The sequence below is a fragment of the Hyperolius riggenbachi genome, chromosome 4, assembly GCF_040937935.1.
Source record: "Hyperolius riggenbachi isolate aHypRig1 chromosome 4, aHypRig1.pri, whole genome shotgun sequence".
Lineage (NCBI taxonomy): Eukaryota > Metazoa > Chordata > Amphibia > Anura > Hyperoliidae > Hyperolius > Hyperolius riggenbachi.
The window spans coordinates 378,065,832-378,087,584 of NC_090649.1; the positions used below are offsets into that span (position 1 = coordinate 378,065,832).

General features: G+C 43.5%; 1 protein-coding gene across 8 annotated transcripts; it reads left to right on the top strand.

The window, feature by feature from the left end:
* Positions 1 to 701: 701 nt before the first annotated feature.
* Positions 702 to 17,514, top strand: LOC137504095 (gastrula zinc finger protein XlCGF57.1-like). 8 transcript variants are annotated; one of them, XM_068232073.1, is made up of 8 exons: positions 702 to 768; positions 2,546 to 2,661; positions 7,139 to 7,270; positions 8,402 to 8,567; positions 8,661 to 8,767; positions 8,877 to 9,069; positions 10,027 to 10,653; positions 16,783 to 17,514. In XM_068232073.1, exons 2-8 carry the CDS (start codon positions 2,587 to 2,589, stop codon positions 16,941 to 16,943), a joined length of 1,461 nt encoding a protein of 486 aa, XP_068088174.1. In that variant the 5' UTR covers positions 702 to 768; positions 2,546 to 2,586; the 3' UTR covers positions 16,944 to 17,514. The 8 variants fall into 8 exon arrangements, with proteins under 8 accessions (XP_068088174.1, XP_068088179.1, XP_068088171.1 ...); XM_068232078.1 differs by having other exon boundaries at positions 10,027 to 10,485; XM_068232070.1 differs by lacking the exon at positions 16,783 to 17,514 and having other exon boundaries at positions 10,027 to 12,174.
* The last annotated feature ends 4,239 nt before the right edge of the window (positions 17,515 to 21,753 follow it).

A 21,753-nucleotide genomic window follows, 5' to 3' on the forward strand; every position in this document is an offset into this window, starting at 1 on the left:
ACATTTCAGTGTAGGTAGCCAGCTTGCATTCACACCGCAGCAGCCATCAGTGTCACTACTTTCTCTGCTCTTCCCCAGGGCAGAAGCTTCCTCTTCCTTTCCATCTCCAATGCTGCCCAAGTCCATAGCCACTGGCTGCAATGCTGTCGTGCACAGAGAGGAAGGTGGCTGCTGCACAGGTGGCTGGCAGGAGAGTATTGCAGTCAGGCGCTCGCCTGACCTCCTTGCATTGCAGCATTTGCAAGCTCACAAATGCTGCACCAGTTTAGCCTGCTGCTTTGGTGCTCTTCCTCCTGTGGTGCCCTAGGCCATGGCCTAGGGGGCCTTGGCCTAAATCCGGCCCTGCCTCTATGGCAAGAAGATGCAAAATATGATGGGTTGGAAAATTTGTCATTACATCGGTTAGTGAATCAAGCCCAGTGTGTGTTTGTAGGTTCATGGAAGCCAAAGTCTAGGGTGCCAAGGCATCTGTGCCTAGAGGATCCTGTGATGTAAATTTGGGCCTGAAAGATCTATGTAAATATATGAAATTTCCTACTGAAAAATGATGTTGACCAAACTTTTTCTCAACTTTTAAATTGATATGTTTATTTATAGGGCCTTTTAAAGGCAATGTAAAAAAAAAAGTCCGCAGTGCCTTGTTTATCCACAAGATGGGGATCTCACATATACCTTGAAGATTGTACATAGAAAGGAAGAGGAGAAATATAGACGAGAAGTTTGGGAGGAAGTACAGAGGAGCCATTGCTAAATTTGGCGGCTGAGGAGGTGATAATTAAAAGATATTTTGTATTTACACGCAATCACTCCCCACCCCCGTGTCCACTCAGTGTGACGTGTGGCTGAAAGGACATATGACTTGTAATACATGTTGCAGGTTGAAGACTTAATTGCAGTACATGCAGCTAGTAGGACATGGAGGGTGTCATAGTGCAGGTGAATGGAAGGACAGTACACGTGGGTCGAGGGATAAGGATATGCTGCAATGTACAGTACATGCAGCTACTAGGACATTCTGGGACTTGTAGCGCAGAGGAATGGAAGGACAGTACATTTGTGTGGAGGGCTATATTGGAATATACATTGCATATAGCTGGGGAGACAGCTGGGACTTGTAGCTCACAAGTCAGGTAAAACACCCAAAGCTGGAGGGATACACTGGAAGTTGAAGTAAATGAGGCTGGAGCCACTTGCTGGGGTTAATATTACACATGACTAAAGGAACATGCTGTGACTCCATGTACATGTAACAAACATAACAAAAATGCAAATGGGTTTGTAGTGTATGTGTCTGGACATGCTGAGACATTGTAATGTATATGTAGTAACAGGAACATACTGGGACTAGTAGTATATGTGACTGGAGGCACATGCTAGGTAGGACTAGTAGTTTATGTGATTACAGGGACATGGTAAGACTAGTAGCACAGTATATGTGATTGAAGGGACATGCTAGGACTAGTAGCACAGCATATGTGATTGAAGGGACATGCTAGGACTAGTAGCACAGTATATGTAATTGAAGGGACATGCTAGGACTAGTAGCACAGTATATGTGATTGGAGGGACATGCTAGGACTAGTAGTATGTGACTGGAGGGACATGGCAGGACTAGTAGTGTATGTGATTGGAGGCACATGTGAGGACTGTGGCTGAACGGGCATGTTAGTATTTCGTACAGGTGGTTAGAGGGACAAATGGAACATGCTAGGACTAGAAGTATTTATGTCTGGAGGGACATGCTAGGACTAGTAGTACATGTGACTAAAAGGATATGGTAGGTCTAGTAGTATATGTGATTGGTAGGACATGCTAGGACTGTTAGTGTATGTGGCTGTAGTGCGATGCTAGGACTAGTAGTACATGTGGCAGTAGGGACATACTAGGACTAGTAGTATATGTGGCTGGGGAGACATGCTAGGACTAGTAGTAGTATATCTGGCTGGGGAGACATGCTAGGACTAAAAGTATATGTATATGTGGCTGGGGGGTGCTTGTGCTAATAGTGTATATATGTGTGTGTGTGATGCTAGAACTAGTAATATATGTGGATGGGGAGCATGCTAGTACTAGTAGTACATGTGGCTGGGGGACCATACTAGAACTAGTAGTATGTGTGGCTGGGGGGACGTGCTAGGACTAGTAGTACATGTGGCTGGGGGAACATACTAGGACTAGTAGTATGTGTGGCTGGGGGAACATACTAGGACTAGTAGTATGTGTGGCTGGGGAAACATACTTGGACTAGTAGTATGTGTGGCTGGGGGGACGTGCTAGGACTAGTAGTACCGTAGTACCTGTATACTGTATGTGGCTGGGGGGACATGCTAGGACTAGTAGTATATGTTAATGAGGGGGGGGCATACTATTATTAGTAGTATATGTGGCTGGAGGGACATTCTAGTACTAGAAGTATATTTGATGAATTAGGCCACAGTAAAGTTTAGCATGAGAGGCGGCACATACCATACTGTGCGTCCAGCACATGTAATACAGTTGATCCTGAAATAGCCCACATAATTTTAAGCTCATTATTCCTCTACAGTAACTGCTTCCTGTACAGATCACTTGACCACATGACTGAGGATGGAGGACTGTGGTCACTTAAATGCAAGAATATTAGACCTTGCCCTGGAAATCATCTACCTGCTGACTGGAGAGGTGAGGAGGATTCTGGGAGGGACATATACAACAATAATACAATACAATAACATTTGTAAAGCGCTTTTCTCCCATAGGACTCAAAGCGCATAGCTGTGTCTCAGATTAATACAGGGTTGCAGGCTGGGTTGTGTTACAGAGGAGATAGTCAGATGTTCATGAATGCCAGACTGAAGAGGTAGGTTTTCAGTTTAGACTTAAATGCTTCCAGGGATGGAGCTGTCCTGATTGGGTGTGGCAGGGAGTTCCAAAGTGTAGGGGCAGCATGACAAAAGTCTCTGTCTCCAAAGGTTTTGAGGTGGACTCTGGGGGTGACCAAGGTGTTACGTCCTTTTGATCTAAGATTGTGGGGGGTGTGATGCAGTTGCAACAAGTCCTTCAGGTATCCAGGGCCTAGATTGTGCAAGGATTTGAATGTCAGTAAGCCAATCTTAAACAGAATTCTCCATTTTATCGGTAGCCAGTGGAGTGAGCACAAGGTTGGTGTTATGTGGCAATGGCTGGTTGGCTCGTTAACAGCCTTGCGGCGGCATTCTGTACTAATTGCAGGCGGAGTAAGTCTTTCTTATGCAGGCCTGTGTAGAGGACGTTGCAGTAGTCTAACCTTGATGTGACGAAGGCATGAACTAGGGTTGGAAGATCCTCTGAAGGAATTAGGTGTTTAATCCTTGCAATATTCCTTAGATGCAAGAAGGAATGTTTCACAACAGCTGAGATTTGATTTCTGAAGCTTAATTTCCCATCAATCAGTACTCTCAGGCTGCGCACACAGTCTGAGTTGTTCAGGTCTGAGCTCCCTATCCTTAGCGGTGTTGGTTGAGACTGGGGCTGCTTTGCTGTTGAGCCCTGGCCCTCGATAACAAGAACCTCAGTTTTGTCAGCATTAAGTTTTAGCCAATTATTATTCATCCACTCCTGAAGCTCACCTAAGCATGCATTTATTTGTGGATTAGGGTCTGTGACGTCAGGTTTGAATGAAAAATATAGCTGGGTGTCATCAGCATAGCAATGATATGTCAGGCCATGTTTTTGTATGATTTCTCCAAGTGGCAGCATGTATATGATGAAAAGTAAAGGGGATAATATTGCGCCCTGAGGTACACCGTATTTTAGTGGTACAGGGTTGGAGAGGAAGGGCCCTAAGGCTACCCTTTGTGTTCTGCCAGCCAGGAAGGAGTTGAACCACCGGAGAACAATGCCATCTATGCCACAGTACTCTTGTAGCCTGTTGAGCAAGATTTCATGATCGACTGTGTCAAAAGCCGCTGAGAGGTCGAGCAAAATCAGGATGGAACATTGACCCTTGTCTCTTGCAATGAGCAGATCATTGCAAATCTGGGTGAGGGCTGTTTAACAGCTGTGATATTTCCTGAAGCCAGATTGAAGAGGGTCAAGGATGTTGTTTCTGGAGAGCCTGGCTTCAAGTTGGAGGTAGACAGCCTTTTCAATAACTTTTCCCAGAAAGGGGAGGTTTGAGACAGGTCTGTAGCTGTTTAGAGCATCTGGGTCTAAGGATGGTTTCTTGAGTAGAGGCCTGATGATTGCTTCTTTCAGAGTAGAGGGAAACCACCCTTCTTGTAAGGAGCCGTTGACTATTTTGTGGAATGCCGGTGTAAATAGTTCAGGGGATTTCAACATGAACTTAGTGGGGCCAGGGTCCAGATCGCAGGTAGTCTGGCGAAGGTTTGAGAGGTTATCCAAGATGTCTTTTTCAGTGATTACCTTAAAATCAGACCATGGTGGTAGGCTATTTTTGCACCTGTTACATGGCTCAGCATGGGTTTCCGGGGCTGTGAATTGAATGGCAGATCGTATGGAGGAGACTTTGTCTGAGAAGAAGTGGGCAAATTTCTCGCACAGTTCCTGTGAAGGTCTGATGCTGGATTTCCTGCAAGATGGATTGCAGAGACTGTCAACCGTGCGGAAGAGTTGGGCAGGTCTGTTGGCTGCATTTGCAATTTCGTGAGATAGGAATAAGGACTTCTTTTTGTTAATCATCGTTTGATATTTTTTCAGGTGAGCAATTAGGGAGAGTTTGTCGTCAGGAGACTGATGTTTGCGCCACCTTCGTTCCAGTCTGCGTCCCTGTTTCTTTAGTTCCTTTATAGAGTTGTCAAACCAGCGAGCGTGATGTAATGGTGCTGAACGTTTAATCTTTAAGGGAGCTATGGCGTCAAAAGCGGCTAAGACATCGTGGTTATATTTAAGGACCATGGATTCAAGGCCTAAGTTGTGATCTGTCAGTCCACCTAGATTGAGGATGTTCTGAAGGTGTTGGGGTGTCAAACCTTTCAAGGAACGATATTTTATTAGTTCTTTCACTTGGTGTTTTGTAGCCGGTGCTGTAAAGGTGAAGTGGACAGTGTGGTGGTCTGACCAAACTACTGAATCAATTTCCACATTGGATATTAGGAGTTCTGAATGGAAAATGAGGTCCAAAGTGTGTCCTTTTTTGTGGGTAGGGAGGTTGACGGCTTGAGAGAAGCCCAGTTCATTCATGGAGAGAAGTAGCTTAGTTCCAAATTGGGAAGAGTGTGTATCGACCCATGCGTTAAAGTCTCCCAGAATTATCCACCTAGGGTGTTTCAGTGTTATGCAAGATACAAGTTCTGCTATTTCCTTGAGAAAAGCTGAGCCAGCGTCAGGGGGTCGGTAGACAAGCAGTATGTTTATTTTTTTTCCAGCTGAGAGCTGGGCTGCCAGACATTCAAAAGAGTGGGTGGGGGCTACAGCAAGGGGTTTAATATTCAAACTGGATTTGAAGCACAGAGCTAATCCTCCTCCCTTGCGGTTTTGCCTTTCACAGTGTAAAACTGAGTAATTGTCTGGTACCGCAGCCGCGAGAGTGGGTCCTGAGTTCTGATCCAACCATGTCTCTGTAATTAAAGCTAGATCTGAAGCCTCTATTAGATCATGAATAACTGCTGTTTTGTTGTTTATGGACCTGGCATTGCAGAGTACTGCTTTAATGTTGTTTGCCTTAACTTTGAGGCCTGTGTTCCATATGATGTAACTCATATCTATTTATAAAACACACACCTGACTGTGTGGTAATTCTATCCTTTTAGCTAACTCTTGTCACCCCATGCATACAATCAATGCCATACCGACAGGTGAATTTGTTAGAGCAATTCGCAATTGCTCCACTTTGGTAATAAGGAGTGCAGTCTGATTGAAGGTAGACTGCGACAGAGGGGATATACAGATAAGCATTTAAAGACCAGTCGGAATAAAGTGGTTAAAAAATCTAGAGCCGAACTTTTGGATAACAGTAAGGTCAGACAAAAACGAACAGGGAAGGGTGCTGTCACGTTTGTGACAGAATACAGTTTAGAATATAAAAATATTGTTGATACCATCAAAAAATATCTCCCTGTTTTACATTCAGACCTGAAACTTAAACAAGTTTTAGATGCAGGGTGCCGTTTTTCATCCCGTAAAGCACGCACTCTAGGGTCCCTTTTGTCCTCCAGCCTTTTCAGGTTTCCAGCTTCTATACGCACTCCGACTTGGCTAAGAACAGTAGGATCCTACCCCTGTAGTTTTACCACATGTCATTATTGCAAGTGTCATCATAAAGGTACTTCTATCTTTTCATATACCACTAATAAGTCTTTTCCCATTTTGCAGTACATCAATTGTGATACTAAACATACAATTTATGTCATTACGTGCACCAGCTGTCGCATTCAGTATGTGGGGTGCACCACCCGCAATCTTCGAGCGAGGATAGGTGAACACTACTGTGCGACAAGCTGGAACACTTTTAAAAAATCAGCTGTTTCCAAACATTTTGAGAACTGCCACAGTGGGAATATGACTTCCTTTAAATTTCAGGGTGTGGAAAGAGTGGTCACCCCATTCAGGGGAGGCGACCACCAGAAGCTTCTTCTTAAACGAGAAGCGTTCTGGATCCACTGCATGGGTACCCGTTTTCCTGATGGCCTAAACACCCGTTGGGATATCAGTTTAATATATGACAGTTAAGAAATAACAGTTTTCTTTCAGTTGCCAGTTTTTATATTTACCTGTACCATTTGTATGAAATTTTAATATTTAGATGTTTTTTTTACAAATTTTGCTACATTCTTGCACTTTTGTAATGATGCACTATTTCTATTTAACTATTCAGTTGTTTTTCATTACAAGATGTATGTTGTTCTCTTTAAGGGGTTGTGGCTTTTTTCAGGACAATTGGGTGTGGGGCTTTCCCCTCCCTCTTCCTTCTGCTATAAAGTCCCCGCCTCTTTCAGAATCTGTATGACTATGATTAAGGGCAGATTTTGAGCCCGATACGCGTCAGTCATTTCCTGGTCCTATGTGTGTCATTTTTTGTGGCGTTTTTCAATAAAGTATACCAGCTTTTACTACTTCGCTGTGACTGCGGATCCTCCTTTGTTGATTGAACACACCTGACTGGGGTGGTAGGGGGACTCTAGGAGTGTCACCTGACCCTGCTTTTGATACATTAATACAGGTCTTTCCTCTTGAAAGGTCTGGTGGTCATGTGACCATCATGGTGCCTCCAAGTCACTCTCTGATACACAAGAGAAAGAAGAAGAAGATTCTGGAAATCACCAGCAAGATTACTAAGCTCCTGGTGGTAGAGGTGAGCAGTGCTTGGAATTCTGGGATATTAAGCTTGATGCATGAAGCCGTGGTAAATGTACCACAAATTGCGAGTTACTATTAACACACAGCGTTGTCCTGTCAGCTAGCATGCGCTCCTAAGTGCCACGTGATGCGCTGGTAGCACAAAAGTGATAATCCACTAGTAAGGCTTCGTGCATCAAGGCATCTTTCATTTTGTCTGTCTTTCATTTGTGTTATACTCCCTAGATCTTTATTAGAATCTATGGCCCTTTTGGGATCTCAGGGGCCAACTTTGAATCCCTTCCGTTCACTATTACAGTCATTTTGGCTATACCTGCCAGTGATCATTTGACCACCTTAACCTCAATTCATCGACGTCAGTAGAATTCCAGTTTATCAATTGAAAGTACGATCATGTCTAGTTTAAAGGAAACCTAAACCGAAAAAAAAATGAGTTTCACTTACCTGGGGCTTCTACCAGCCCCATGCAGCCATCCTGTGACCTTGCAGTCACTCATGGCTCTTCCGGTCCCCCGCTGCCAGCTAGTTTCGTTTTTTCCGACTGGGAGTTAGCCGGCCGCCATGCGTACCTTTTTACGCATTCCCGCTGGTGCAGGAAGCTATCGTGGACATTAACACGTACATTTTTATGCGTTACGGTTGCAATGCGTAAAATGTTACGCATTGCACCTGCAATACGTAAAATGTATTTGGTAATGTCCATGATAGCTTCCTGCACCAGCTGGAATGTGTACAAAGGTACGCATGGCAGCCGGCCGACTCTCAGTCGGCAAAAACAAAACTAGCTGGCAGCGGGGGACTGGAAGAGCCATGAGTGACTACGAGGGCATAGGATGGCTGCATGGGGCTGGTAGAAGCCCCAAGTAAGAGAAACTCATTTTTTTTTCAGTTTAGGTTTCCTTTAATTTTTGTCAAGCAATTAAGAGTAGGTGCTGGTAGGGAGAGGAGCCCCTCTTGCAAGCTAAATCTTCCATCCAGACCACTTATTAATTGTGATCGGTTGTAGCCTAAGATCATTTGAGATTACGATTGGGTGCCCTTGTTGGGACATCAATCTCCAGCAGATTTGACAGTTGAACCCCTTCCATATATTATGTCTCACTGTGCCAAATGCCATGCATTACAGGATGTGGACGGATGTCTGGAGGCACAGAAAGATAAAGATGGGGATGTTCTGATAGAAGATCAGAAGACCTATAAGATGTTTAAAAAAGATGAAGATGAGGAGGTACAATATTTAGAAGGACACAATGACACCATGCTGGAGAATCAACTGCCCCTCACATCACCAGGTAAGAGGTGATTTTATTTTATTGTAAAGGAGAGAGCAGTGCACAGGGTCCACCTAGATCCACCCAAATCTTCATTGCTTGTGTTTCCTACAGATGTATCAAATGTATTCAGTTACAGAAACCCACCAGAGAGAAGTACAGGTTCTCTTTATTCCCAGGATTGTTCACAGGAAGATCCCTCCATCCCCCACCACTATCAGGTAGATGGAACTAAAGGATTAAGTTTTAAACCATATTCAGACCATCTCAGATGACTTTCTTCTCCACCTGGAAATTTGTATCTACAACTTAGCTATTTTGTGTATTTAGGCAGAATTAAAATCAATGAAACTAGAGGAAGAAGAGACATATGTGAGGGGTGAGCAGAAGACCGCGCAGAGTGATGAAATGGAGGCAACGAAAGAGGAAAGAGAGACCTGTGTGAAAGGAAATTCTAGGTCTACAGAAGAAGGTGTAATGCTGGGAACAATCAAAAAGGAAGAAGAAGAGCTAAAATGCTGGGGTAAATATTCAATTTTATCTTTGATTTCAAATGGCGTTTATCTGGATAGACAAAGCTTCCAGGGCTCCTCAAAACATTTGCACAATTTTAGTATTATTTGTCTGAAGTAAAAAAAAAATCAGATTTACAATGTACTAAATTCTGATATTTGTAAACGAGAAAAGCGGCAACCGACATTGCAGCAGATTCACTCCTCTCTAATTCCATTCCTCAGTAACTAACGCCATAGTGCCAACAAATGAGGAGATACTGTGCACCATATGAAAGGCCCATCTCCATTCCTCAGTATAACATCATAGTACCAACAAATGAGGAGGAGATACTGTACACCATATGAAAGGCCCATCTCCATTCCTCAGTATAACATCATAGTACCAACAAATGGGGAGGAGATACTGTACACTATATGAAAGGTCCATCTCCATTCCTCAGTATAACATCATAGTACCAACAAATGAGGAGGAGATACTGTACACCATATGTAAGGCCCACCTCCATTCCTCAGTATAACATCATAGTGCCAACAAATGAGGAGGAGATACTGTACACTATATGAAAGGTCCATCTCCATTCCTCAGTATAACATCATAGTACCAACAAGTGAGGAGGAGATACTGTACACCATATGAAAGGTCCATCTCCATTCTTCAGTATAACCTCATAGTACCAACAAATGAGGAGGAGATACTGTACACCATATGAAACGACCATCTCCATTCCTCAGTATAACATCATAGTACCAACAAATGAGGAGGAGATACCGTACACCATATGAAAGGCCCATCTCCATTCCTCAGTATAACATCATAGTACCAACAAATGAGGAGGAGATACTGTACACCATATGAAAGGTCCACATGTGGTTGGTCCACTTCAATGATAGAGCTTTGTAACACTGGTGACTAATATGCATATTTATATGACTGCAGAAATGTAACAGAAATATTTTCCCTCCAGCAGGGGGAGATGAAGTCGGGAGCAATACAATGGAACCTCTTATGTCGCACCCAGATGATGCTGCAGAAGATAATGGCGTCACACAATGTTCTGCAGAAGAAATCTACATTACTGTAAATACACATCACAGGGGTTCCAGTGCAGCTAGAGGAGCGGCTCACTTTAGTGGTGAGGAGTCCTTTGAGAAATCAAAAGCTGTCTCCTCAGTTGTCCATGAGCCACGCCACAAAGCCGATACAGGAACAGAACCATATAATCTGGAGGGATCTTCTTGCACATCATATTATACTACACACACGATATATCAAAGATTAGCAAATACTGAATGCAGCATGTCTGAAACATCACTTGCTGCGCACCAGAACCCACAGTCACATAAGCTGCAATGGTCATGTACAGAGTGTGGGAAAAATTTCAATTGGAAAGGATCCCTTTACAGACATCAAAGAATGCACACAGGTGAGCGTCCCTTTTCATGTTCAGTGTGTGGGAAATGTTTCACTCGAAAAGGATCTCTTCAGGCACATCAGAGAAGTCACACAGGCGACCGTCCATATTCCTGTGCAGAGTGTGGGAAATGTTACATGCATAAACAAGATCTTCTTAGACACCAGAAATGTCACACAGGTGAGCGTCCTTATTCATGTTCAGAGTGTGGGAAATGTTTCAATGAGAAAAAAAACCTGCTTACGCACCAGCGAATTCACACAGGTGAGCGTCCTTTTTTGTGTTTAGAGTGTGGCAAAAATTTCAATGACAAAACAAACTTTGGTAGACACCAGAAAATTCACAACAGGTGAACGTCCTTATTTCTGATCAGAGTGTGGGAAAAGTTTCATTGAGAGAAGAAACTTGTTAACACACCAGGGAATTCACACGAGCAATTTTTTTCTGTTCAGAGTGTGGGAAATGTTTTCATCAACAAGTGTTGGTGTTCATATTTGGGCTATTGAAAGTCGTAAATCCAAATTCACCCATCAGCACACTTCAGCACCCCGACAAGTGGATAAGGTCCGGAGGAATTCACTTATTTGCGTTTTTTACGTTGAGCTTAACGTGGCTTTATTGCTAGACACCAGAGACTCCACACAGGCGAACAGCCTTATTCTTGTTCAGGGTGTGGGAAATCTAAAAGTACACCGGAAGGCGCACAGCCGCTTAAACATATGGACATCTTGGAATTTCCTAGGGCTGATTGCTTTACATAAAGATTCATTTTATCATATGGTTTGGAAGTCATTAAAAAGTCAGGCTATGTAACAGTGTGGGAAATAATTATCTGATCCCTGTTAAATTTGTACTTTTCCCTGTTTACGAAGAAACAGTTAGTAATTTTTATGGTAGTTTCGTTTCTTCTGAAAAATCAGACCATCTTGAGGTGCGGAGCTCTGTCGTGACTCATGGGGTGAGGATGATCATGAAAAAGGTGTAGGATCAGCCCACAACTAGACAGGAGAAGCTTAATAATGATCCAAAGGCAGTTGGGACCACAGTCATCAAGAACACTATTGGTGACACACTATGCCACTAAAATATAATGTGCCCCAGGGCTCGATACTGTCCCCTCTGCTGTTCACCATATACATTTTACCACTTAGGAAAATGATCCACAGGCATGGTCTGACATACCACTGCTGTGCTGATGACACCCAGCTATATTTATCATTTAAATCTGGCATGACAGGCCCTACTTCACAAATAAAGGCATGCTTAGCTGAGCTTCAGGAGTGGGCAATGATAATTGGCTTAAAGTAAATGCTGACAAAACTGAGGTTCTTGACGTCGGGGGTCGGTGCTCAACAGCAGAGCAGCTCCAGTCTCAATCAGCACCACTAAGGATAGGAAGCAAAGACCTGAACAACTCAGACCTTATGCACAGCCTGGGTGTACTGATTGATGAGGAATTAATATTCAGGTATCAAATCTGTTGCAAAACATTCCTTTTGTCTTCTGAGGAATATCACAAAAGTTAACCACCTCATACCTCCAGCAGATCTTCCAACCCTAGTTCATGCCTTCATCACATCATGGCTGGACTTTTGCAGTGCTCTCTACACAGGACTTCCAAACAAAGACATGCAAAGCTTGTACTAGGAATCCACTTCTGAAACAGCGCCTGTTGCTGATTATGGCTACCTCTCTGTTTTTGTTATGCAATAAAGAGCTTGAATACAATAATGTGGTGCTGCTGATCTCTTGCTACAATGTTTTGGCCCTGTTGGGTTACAGAGCCATTTCCACTGAGCACACATTTTTATTCCCATTTGGGTGCGTTGCAACTCTGCTATGACCTCAAAGCCTAGGCTATGATATCACTGGAAGGGTGGAGCTCCATACCAGTATACAGATATATACTGTATATATTATAGTTTTTCTGATGAACCAGGATAATAAAGGAATAATTTACTTCATTCTACTATGCAAGCAAGCCATAGCTCGCCTCAATATGAGGAGGTGAAGGTAGGAGAGAGTCACCGATTTTATGATACATGAAAAATGAGTATGGTGCTCATGGTTAAGGTGAATAATATGAAGAAGGATTCCACACACAGGCTTGAAGGAACAACCAGTGTCAGATTTATTGTCCCATCACACACATGCAATACATATCCGACCTGCAAGGGCCGACGATCGTTTCGGGACCACTCAGGGTCCCCTTTGTCAAGGCAAGAAGCAGAAAGACATACGTTTATATGTGATGGGACAATAAAACTGACACTGGTTGTTCCTTCAAGCCTGTGAGCGGACTCCTTCATATTATTCTGTTGTACAGCCTGGGAGCCCAGCACCAGCATTTCCACACACTGGAGTGCGGTTCTTTTCTACTGAAACATGGTTAAGGTGAGACACACAGAGGCTGCCATATTTAATTCCTTTTAAACAATACCAGGTGCCTGGCAGCCTTGCTGATCTCTTTGGCTGCAGTAGTGTTTGAATCTCACACCTAAAACAAGCATGCGGGTAATCTTGTCAGAGAGTAAAACATGATCTGCATGCTTGTTCGGGGTCTATGGCTAAAAGTATTAAAGGTAGAGGATCAGCAGGACAGCCAGGGCTGTGTGCATCGTTTAAAAGGAAATAAATGTCAGCCTCCATATGTCTGTCACCTTGGGGTCCCTTTAAAGGACAACTGTAGCAAGATACAGTAGATATGGAGGCTGCCATATTTATTTCCTTTTAAGCAATACCAGTTGCCTGGCTATCCTACTGATCCTCTGCCATTAATACTTCTAGTCATAGACCCTGAACAAGCATACAGCAGATCAGGTGTTTCTGACATTATTATCAGATCTGACAAGATTAGCTGCATGCTTGTTTCTGGTGTGACACTACTGCAGCCAAATAGATCAGCAGGACTGCCAGGCAACTGGTATTGTTTAAAAGGAAATAAATATGGCAGCCTCCATGTTCTTTTAAATGTTGTCCTTTAACTTACATGAGTATTCCTAATACTCATTAGCTGGGGAGGTGTGGAAGAGCCAGAGTGGTGAGGTGAGGACCTTTCTGTTCTTTTTTTTATCCTTCTTACTCTCTCCATTTTTTATCTATACCTTTATTTCCCCTTTCCTCTATTTCTTCTCTTACTCTTAAGTTACAGAGCGTGGTGTCCGTCCTTTAAAAAACAACAAGAGTTCAATCAATATGAGTCCGTAGTTAGGCTGGCTAGAGCTAGAGCCATTGTGAAATTTAGCCCATTAATCTAGCTGCACATGACTACAACATGTTAATGTGAGCTTTATGTAACCCATGTTGGAGAACATAGTCATGTCACTATAATTCTGTTATCCTTCTCTGGTCATTAAAAATATTTCAAAGAAAATCGTTGAAAGATACTCAAGCTTTTAGTTACCAAGTGGCAGTCAAGGTAACTGAATAGTTTTACAGAGTTTCTTTGAAGAGGAGTGGGCTAAAATCTACCATGAGCTCTGTGAAGACATTATAGGAGAATGCTGTCCTATCTCATGGCTCTGTTTCCACCATCCTTGGAGATTTGTATGCTGCTGTTTTCAAGAAATCTGACCGTAAGGTTGTGTTTGCTGGACATGGTAACCCTTATAGTGCACCCACAGCCTTTCCTGCTGATCTCTGTGATTGGGTGGAAGTGATTTAACCCTTTTTGCTCACAGAGATACAAAAGGTGCCCTATGGCAGTTTGAAGTAGTTTAAATTCCAACAAACTCTCTGAGATTGCTTAGAGTCATCCGTGAGGGTTCAGAGACTCTTGAATATCAGACTGAATGTAACAGCAAGTAATCCAGAGTCCAGTAATCCAGGAGGATGGTTGTTTGCAGGGAGTTGAAGGGGTTGACAGCCGAGGGGAAAAAAAGAGTTTCTGTGCCTTGTGGTGCTAGTGGAGATGGCTCAAAACCTCTGGCCTCATGTTAGAAGACTGAAGAAGCAATAGCCTGGGTGAGAGGGATCCTTGGCGATTCCAGTTGTAGAAGAGGTCCACTGGGGGGAGGGGTTTCCCAAAGGTCCTCTCCGCTGATCTGATGACCCTCTGCAATTTCTTTCTGTTGCTTGTGGAGGAGCCAGCATACCAGACCAGGATGGAGGAGCAGAGGACAGATTTTAAGTTGGCGGATTAGAAGCTTGTCAGAAGCTCCTGGGCCATACTGAACTTCCTTAGTTGGTGGAGGAAGAATAGTCTCTGCTGGGCTTTCCTCTGGGTAAAGGCGGTGTTGGCTTTCAGCTCAGATGAATACTGCCTTCACCCAGAGGAAAGCCCAGCAGATACTATTCTAGGGATTCATACAATGTTAACATGGAATGTCATTTTGGAACTGAAATGAAAATCATTAACTACACAGCATTTCTGTGGTACAGCTGCAAGCTGCGTACATTTGCATAAAACGCAGATAACCTTTGCCTCAGCAATTATTAGCATATTATTGAGCATCCCCAGTTCCTCACTGACTTTTTCTCAGAGAAGTTCAAAACCTGCTCCCTGCAACATAGTCATCGGACAAGTCTTTGTTGGGAAACCCAGTTCATTTATCCTAATGTTTTTGGGATGAGGGAGTAATAATAATCTGAACATTTGTATAGCGCTTTTCTCCTGTCGGACTCAAACGCTCAAAAGCTGCAACCACTTGGACACTCTCAAGGGGCTGCATTGCAGTGTTAGGGAGCCGTGCCTTGAGTAAACCCATGCAAACATGGGAAGAACCCACAAACACCAAGCAGGGTGTTCTAGCCCAGATTTTGCAGGTTAGCAGACCAGCGTGTAAGGTCCAGTGCACACCGAGCGGATCCGCCGGCCGCATCCGCCTGAAAATCAGCTTGGCTAATGAATTTGAATGGGCTGGTGCACACCGGCGGTTTGAGGTTTTTGGCAAACTGCAAACGTGCCTCCTGCTGCAAGTTTGCGGTTTGCTAAAAACCTCAAACCACCGGTGTGCACCAGCCCATTCAAATACATTAGCCAAGCGGATTTTCAGGCGGATGCGGCCAGCGGATTGCATCCAAATCTGCTCGGTGTGCACTGGGCCAAATCTCGCAATCCGCACCAAAAACCGCTAGCGTTTTGTGGATCTGCTAGCGGTTTTGGTGTGCACTGGGCCATACTCATATCGCATTAAATCATGCTACTGAGGTTTTTCTAAATGCACCGCTGGTACCGCTCACACCTGAAAATAATATTATGCTGTCCCAACTCCAGACATTTGCAACACCAGCAGTCATCACTTACTGGGAGTCCCAAGTGTAGGGATGATCAATGAGATGCAAATTGTTCTGGAATTATGCACATTTTTATGCAAATGTATGCAGTTTGAAAATGGACCAGTCAATTTAGACCCAGGTTTAAATTGATTGGTCCATTTTCAAGCTGCATACATTTGCATTAAAAAATTGCATACCTTTGCATGAACTCAGAACAATTTGTATATCTGTGATTATCCCTACCCAAGGGCTGACCAAAGACGCTAATGGTCTATGGTCAAAGGGAGGAGTGGTAAGAATTCCCAAAAAAGCAGCACCCATTCTTATACTGCAAATACATGGTTTAGGCCACAAGGGACTCAAGCAAATCATAGAGGAGTTAAGTAGAAGGTTTTCTGCAGAACTTTTAAAGCAAGTCACATAAACTAGGATTTCACTTGTGCTCAAAATAATATTCAGGGGGGAAAAGTAGGCTATCATTCATGAACACTTACTGCCACTACAAGGGCCATTTCAGGAATTACAAATTGAATTTACACACGTCAAAGGCAACAAATGGGTATACAATTCTTTTGGTAATGCTGACAGGTTCAGCAGATGGCCGGAGGCTTTTGTGGTAAGAAAAGAGGATGCAAAAACTATAGCAAAAATTTTGAGCAAAGAAATCATTCCCAGGTGGGGATGCCCAATCGGAATCAGCTCTGACAACGGAACCCCATTCACACTCCATAGCTGAACAGACTATAGATTGGAAGGTCCACATACCCTACCACCCCCAGAGTGCAGGTGTTGTTGAGAGAATGAATTGCACACTGAAGGACAAACTGAGGAAGGCAACTGAAGGTACCTACCATAAGTGGGGACCAGTACTTACCTGCTATTTTGCTGATGTCAGAATGACTACAGATCCAAGATCCAAGCTATCTCCCTTTGAAATTTTAATGTGGAGATCCTTCCCAAACCCATGGACAATGAATCAATTAATTCTGATAGGTAAAGACTTGCAGCAAATACAAGAGGCATATGTGGCAAAATTGATTGAAAATGTAAACAGTGCTTGTGGTGATATTTCATTATTTCCTTTGCCAACAGGTGCACTGACCCACCCATTCAAACCTGGAGTCCTGGTGAAGGCCCTCCTTAAGTTGAAGTCACTGGGCCCACCCTACGGACCCCCTGCGACAGTCCAGGCAGTGACTAGAACTGCGGTACTAACCGACAACTCACCAGTGTGGATCACGCATCTCCATTGAAGGAAGCCCCACCTCTGGGTCCCACGCCCGCGGACTAGAGATCATGACTGGTACCAGACGAGTTCTAGATGGATCGAGACAGAAGCATCAGTACAATGCCAATGTACACCCCTACGCCTGGAAGGGTTCCCATCCGTGCAGCAATGGTACTCTTTGCAGCAAGCACAATGCTGGCAGCCACTGTCTGGCTAGTTGCAATATGTGCTCACCACCCTGAGAACCTACCCTCGATATGCCTCTCCTCACCCCAGAAAGTGAAGAAGACAAGAGACATTCACGTCTCCACTTTGCGGTTGAAGCTAAGCTTATTAGACACCAAGGACAACATTTGGGCATTTGTTGCTGCCAACATACTGGATTCTTGCATTTCTGATCATTACAATTCGTACGATTTGTTTTCTACCTGCCTTTTAGCTGTTTCCACCCTAGTTAATGTTTAAGGAATCTATTACAGTTTAGTGTGGGACGGGAAGCATGGAGGACACTGATGCATACAAATCTATATGCTAATAGTAGTGACAGATCCTCATATACACTCGTGAAAACAATGCTGCTGCGCTGGTGTACAAAATCTGAGGGGAGAGGGGGCAGCACACATGTTGCACGGGGGGGGGGGGGGGGGGGGTATTGTTCACACCTAGCACTGTGGAGGCGGGCAAACTGACACATTTTGCAGGGGATGGTTAAGTTACACCCCTGTGTCAGTCAGTGCAGTTTCTGCACTTCTGATGTCCTCAAATATCGCACACTGGAATGCGCACATCAATGCAAAGGATGGGAATGAGGTCTAATGGAGGACAGTCACTTTGAAGTGAAATTGTTCAGATAATGTTCTGAATGATAATGATACAATTATTCCAAGCTTTGTCCACTGATTCTTGGCACAGATTAAAGCAGTCTCTCCACCATGATTGTAACAGAGACTGTCAGGTTCGTGTTCCTGACAGTCAGTCATTCATTCAGATAGCGCTGTTGTGGAAATTACAGAGGCACTGTAGTGACATATAGTAGAATGCAGTAAATAATTCAGGAGTTCCAATTTTATGTTAATTATCCTGGTTTTAACATCATATTCAATGGTCTACTGGTCCTTCCAATGTATTGTAATCCACAACTACACCATAATAAATGCATTACAAACATGGTAGCACATGTAACAAACTCCCTGATTTTAAAAGTGTTCCCATTAGCAAAAGAAGTAATGCTATTTACCCACCTAATTATTCCTAGTTTGCACTGATTGCATTCCCTACATGGGAGAAACCCTGGTTGTTTCCATGAGTTACCCATCCCGGAGGGTGGAGACACACAACTCGGTGCCAATATATTCTTAAGATTGGGGGCCCTACAATAGATGAAGTTTCGGTTTGTCAGTGATATGGCTTTTAAGTATACAGTCCTCCTGTAGTATTGGCCAGTAGCGATGGATTATACATTCCAGCTGCTTACTGCAATGGATCCATTGCGGATCTGTTTTCAACCGTCAATTTTTCAATGTAGCATAATGGACAAAAAAAGGTCAATTTTGTGCTACAGTGGTAACGGTTCCTGAGAGTTACCTTTGAGAGAACCACAGAGTACCTAGTTAAAGGGAACCTAAACGGAGAAGGATATGGATTTTTCCTTTTAAAATAATGCCAGTTGCCTGACTCTCCTGCTGATCCTGTGTCTCTAATACTTTTAGCCACAGCCCCTGAACAAGCATGCAGATCAGGTGCTCTGACTGAAGTCAGACTGGATTAGCTGCATGCTTGTTTCAGGTGTGTGATTCAGCCACTACTTTGGTCAATGAGATCAGCAGGACTGCCAGGCAAATGGTATTGTTTATAAGGAAACATCCATATCCCTCTCAGTTAAGGTTCCCTTTAAGCTACAATGAACCACAACCACTAGGCTTTTGTCTGGGACTGAAATGAACCAAAAAGCCTTGTAACTAAAAAAGCAAAACAAGGGATCAGTGACCCTGCAACACCAGACAGAACTGTGCATAACCCAGAACGCATGCAGATTCATGTATTTTTCAGTTGTCATTTCCACTTATTTTAACATGTTTGTCTTTCTGCACTGATTTATCTTTCTGTTCCTACAATCATAGTGTAAGAAATTATCAGTGATGATCGTAATCAACAAATTACGATTTCGCTAAATTTTGCGTACATTTTTGCAATTATGCTTATACGTAATTACGATTTGCAAATTCAATTGATTTTGTGTAGTCATTCGTAACTTCGCATCAAATTTCGTGAAATTTTGCATAATTTCTTGCCGACTTTAGCAGTGAATAGCAAAGCCCCCATACATGCTATTGACACCAAAATGTATATACTACATGTGTTAAGGAGAATAGTGGGCACAAGTCAAAAAAATAATTTTGCAAAAAGACCTTGTAGTTTTTGAGAAACTCAATTTTAAAAATGCAAGTAAAAAATGGTTTTTAAACTTAGAAAAATGACCGTTTGAAAACCATTTTTCTTTGCATTTTTAAAATAGAGTTTCTCAAAAACTACAGGGTCTTTTTGAAAAAAAAAATGTTGTGATATATATATATATATTACACTACGTGCTTCAACCTTGAAGCAAGAAGAAGTAGTGCCCTGCCCCCAGGGCCGGTCCTAGACTCATCCCCCCCCCCCCCAGCCGTGAGTTGGCGTCTCCGAGCTAGAGGGGGTAGCAGGCAGGAAGGGGGTATTGGTCACAGCGGCGAGGAGGCATCGGGTGGGTATGACTCACCTTTTCTGCGTTTCAGCGTGCGTTTCAATGTCGTCACTTCCTGCCATGCCACCCACTGTATTGTAAGTGGGCGGCATTGCAGGAAGTGACGACACTGGAACGCACGCTGGAACGCGGAAGAGGTGAGTCATCCCCACCCGATGCCTCTTCTTTACTAATAGCAGCGGCTTCTGCTAAACTTAAGCTGGAGGGGGAGAGCACATGGGGGACCCAGGTGAGGGAGGGGGGGTCCGACCCTCCTCCCCACCGCTGTGCCCAATACCCCCTTCCTGGCCGCTACCCCCTTATGTGGCGTATGCTACGCCGCGGGTCGGCTACCGTGTTTACCCGAATTTAAGACATCCTCTGAAAGTAAGCCCTAGTAAATATTTCGAGTGTGCTCAAAATATAAGACCTACTCCTAAAATAAGCCCTTGTAATATTTAGCCTGCATGCCTCTAAAAGAAGTCCCAAGCGGCAGACCTGTTCTCCCTGTCCCCCCGCCTGCCCGCCCGCAGCCTCGCTTTACCTCCCGGCTGCTAGTGCCCCTGGCCCCGTCCTGCATAGAATCCATATCCTCCTGTTTTTTGCCGGCATAATTCACACACCGCAGATTAGCGGTGACGTCTGGTAAAGGCAGCTAATGTATCCAATAAGAACGCTGCCCTATACAGGAAGTGTTCTTTGTTTACTTCCTGTATAGGGCAGCACTCTTATTGGATACATTAGCTGCCTTTACCACACGTCACCGCTAATCTGCGGTGTGTGAATTATGCAGGCAATAAACAGGAGGATATGGATTTTCTGCAGGACGGGGCCACGAGTGCTAGCAGCGTTATGGTAAAGCGAGGCGGCGGGGGGACGGGGAGAACAGGTCTGCCGCTTGGGCTGTGTTCAAGCCTGCGAGCGGGTGGGGGGCCGGGGGATGATCGGGGGGTTAAGGGGGAGAGAGGGCCAGGACAGTGTAAGTTGTAAAGCGGGCAGGAGCAGGTCTGCTGCTTGGGGGATCTGCAAGTCTAACAGCCACAGGGGCTTATTTAGCAGGGAGCAGAGGGGGAATCAGCCTGTATACACTAAAGGTGATGGCTACCCCCGGAAAATATAAGACCTCCCCGAAAATAAGCCCTAGCACATTTTTTGAAGGTTAAATGAATATAAGACAGTGTCTTATTTTCGGGGAAACACGGTAGTACTCACTATTCTGCTTAACATATGTAGCCATTTTGGTAGCAACAGCATGTATGGGGGCATTACTATTAACCTCTAAAGTCAGCACGAAATTTCGTGAAAATTGCACGAAAAATTATGCAAAATTTTGAAATACTGTACTACTATTAATGCCTGTGTACACTGCTGCGCTTGCGCTGCGTTTTTAAAATCACATGTGATTTTTAAATCGCAAGCCTTCATGAGAATAGAAAAAGCAAATCGCACCATTGTGTACAGGTCTTCATGATTTTTATTATTTTAGACCTTGCGATTAAAAAACGCATGCGATTTGAAGAGCGCAGCGCAAGAGCAGCAGTGTGTACAGGCCCTTACATTTAAGTGCTTCAGAAAACAGGACTGTATTCAACAGGTCAAATAGCTCAGAGAAGCCCTTTTGCTTAGATAACTGAAGTTTTTTTTTTTTAACTCTTTCTGTACTGAAAAACAATATATGACTCTCTTATTTGCTACTAATGTTCTATTTCTTAGCTGTACTACACATACAATTCATTAGCTCATACGTTTATTTTTGCTTCAGGTTTGCTTTAACGCTGTACATTTTATCAAACTTCACTTTGTGATGGAAACAGAATTGTATACGACTCTCCTCTCTAACTGTAATATAGCCCCATCTTGCTTTATTATAATTACTATTACATTCACCTGATATCAATCATATATACAGTGGTGATAAAAGAAAGTGAACACATCCAGGTTAAAAAACAAAAAACAATTTTTTCTGATGTAAAAAAAAAAAAAAATATATCACAATAAATCATTTCAAAACATAAAAAACAAAAACAAATCTGTAAAGGTAAGAAGTACAAAGAAAAAAACATACAATTAGCTGTGCACTCAACGTGTCCCGAGTGTGTATGAGGCTATAGTTTAA

Bases quoted from the DNA above. Each gene is read 5' to 3' on its own strand.
- LOC137504095 (XM_068232070.1), top strand. From the start codon at position 2,587: ATGGAGGACTGTGGTCACTTAAATGCAAGAATATTAGACCTTGCCCTG. The intron at 8,568-8,660 runs GTAAGAGGTGAT...TGTTTCCTACAG, and splicing joins ACTGCCCCTCACATCACCAG to ATGTATCAAATGTATTCAGT. The intron at 8,768-8,876 runs GTAGATGGAACT...TTGTGTATTTAG, and splicing joins CCATCCCCCACCACTATCAG to GCAGAATTAAAATCAATGAA.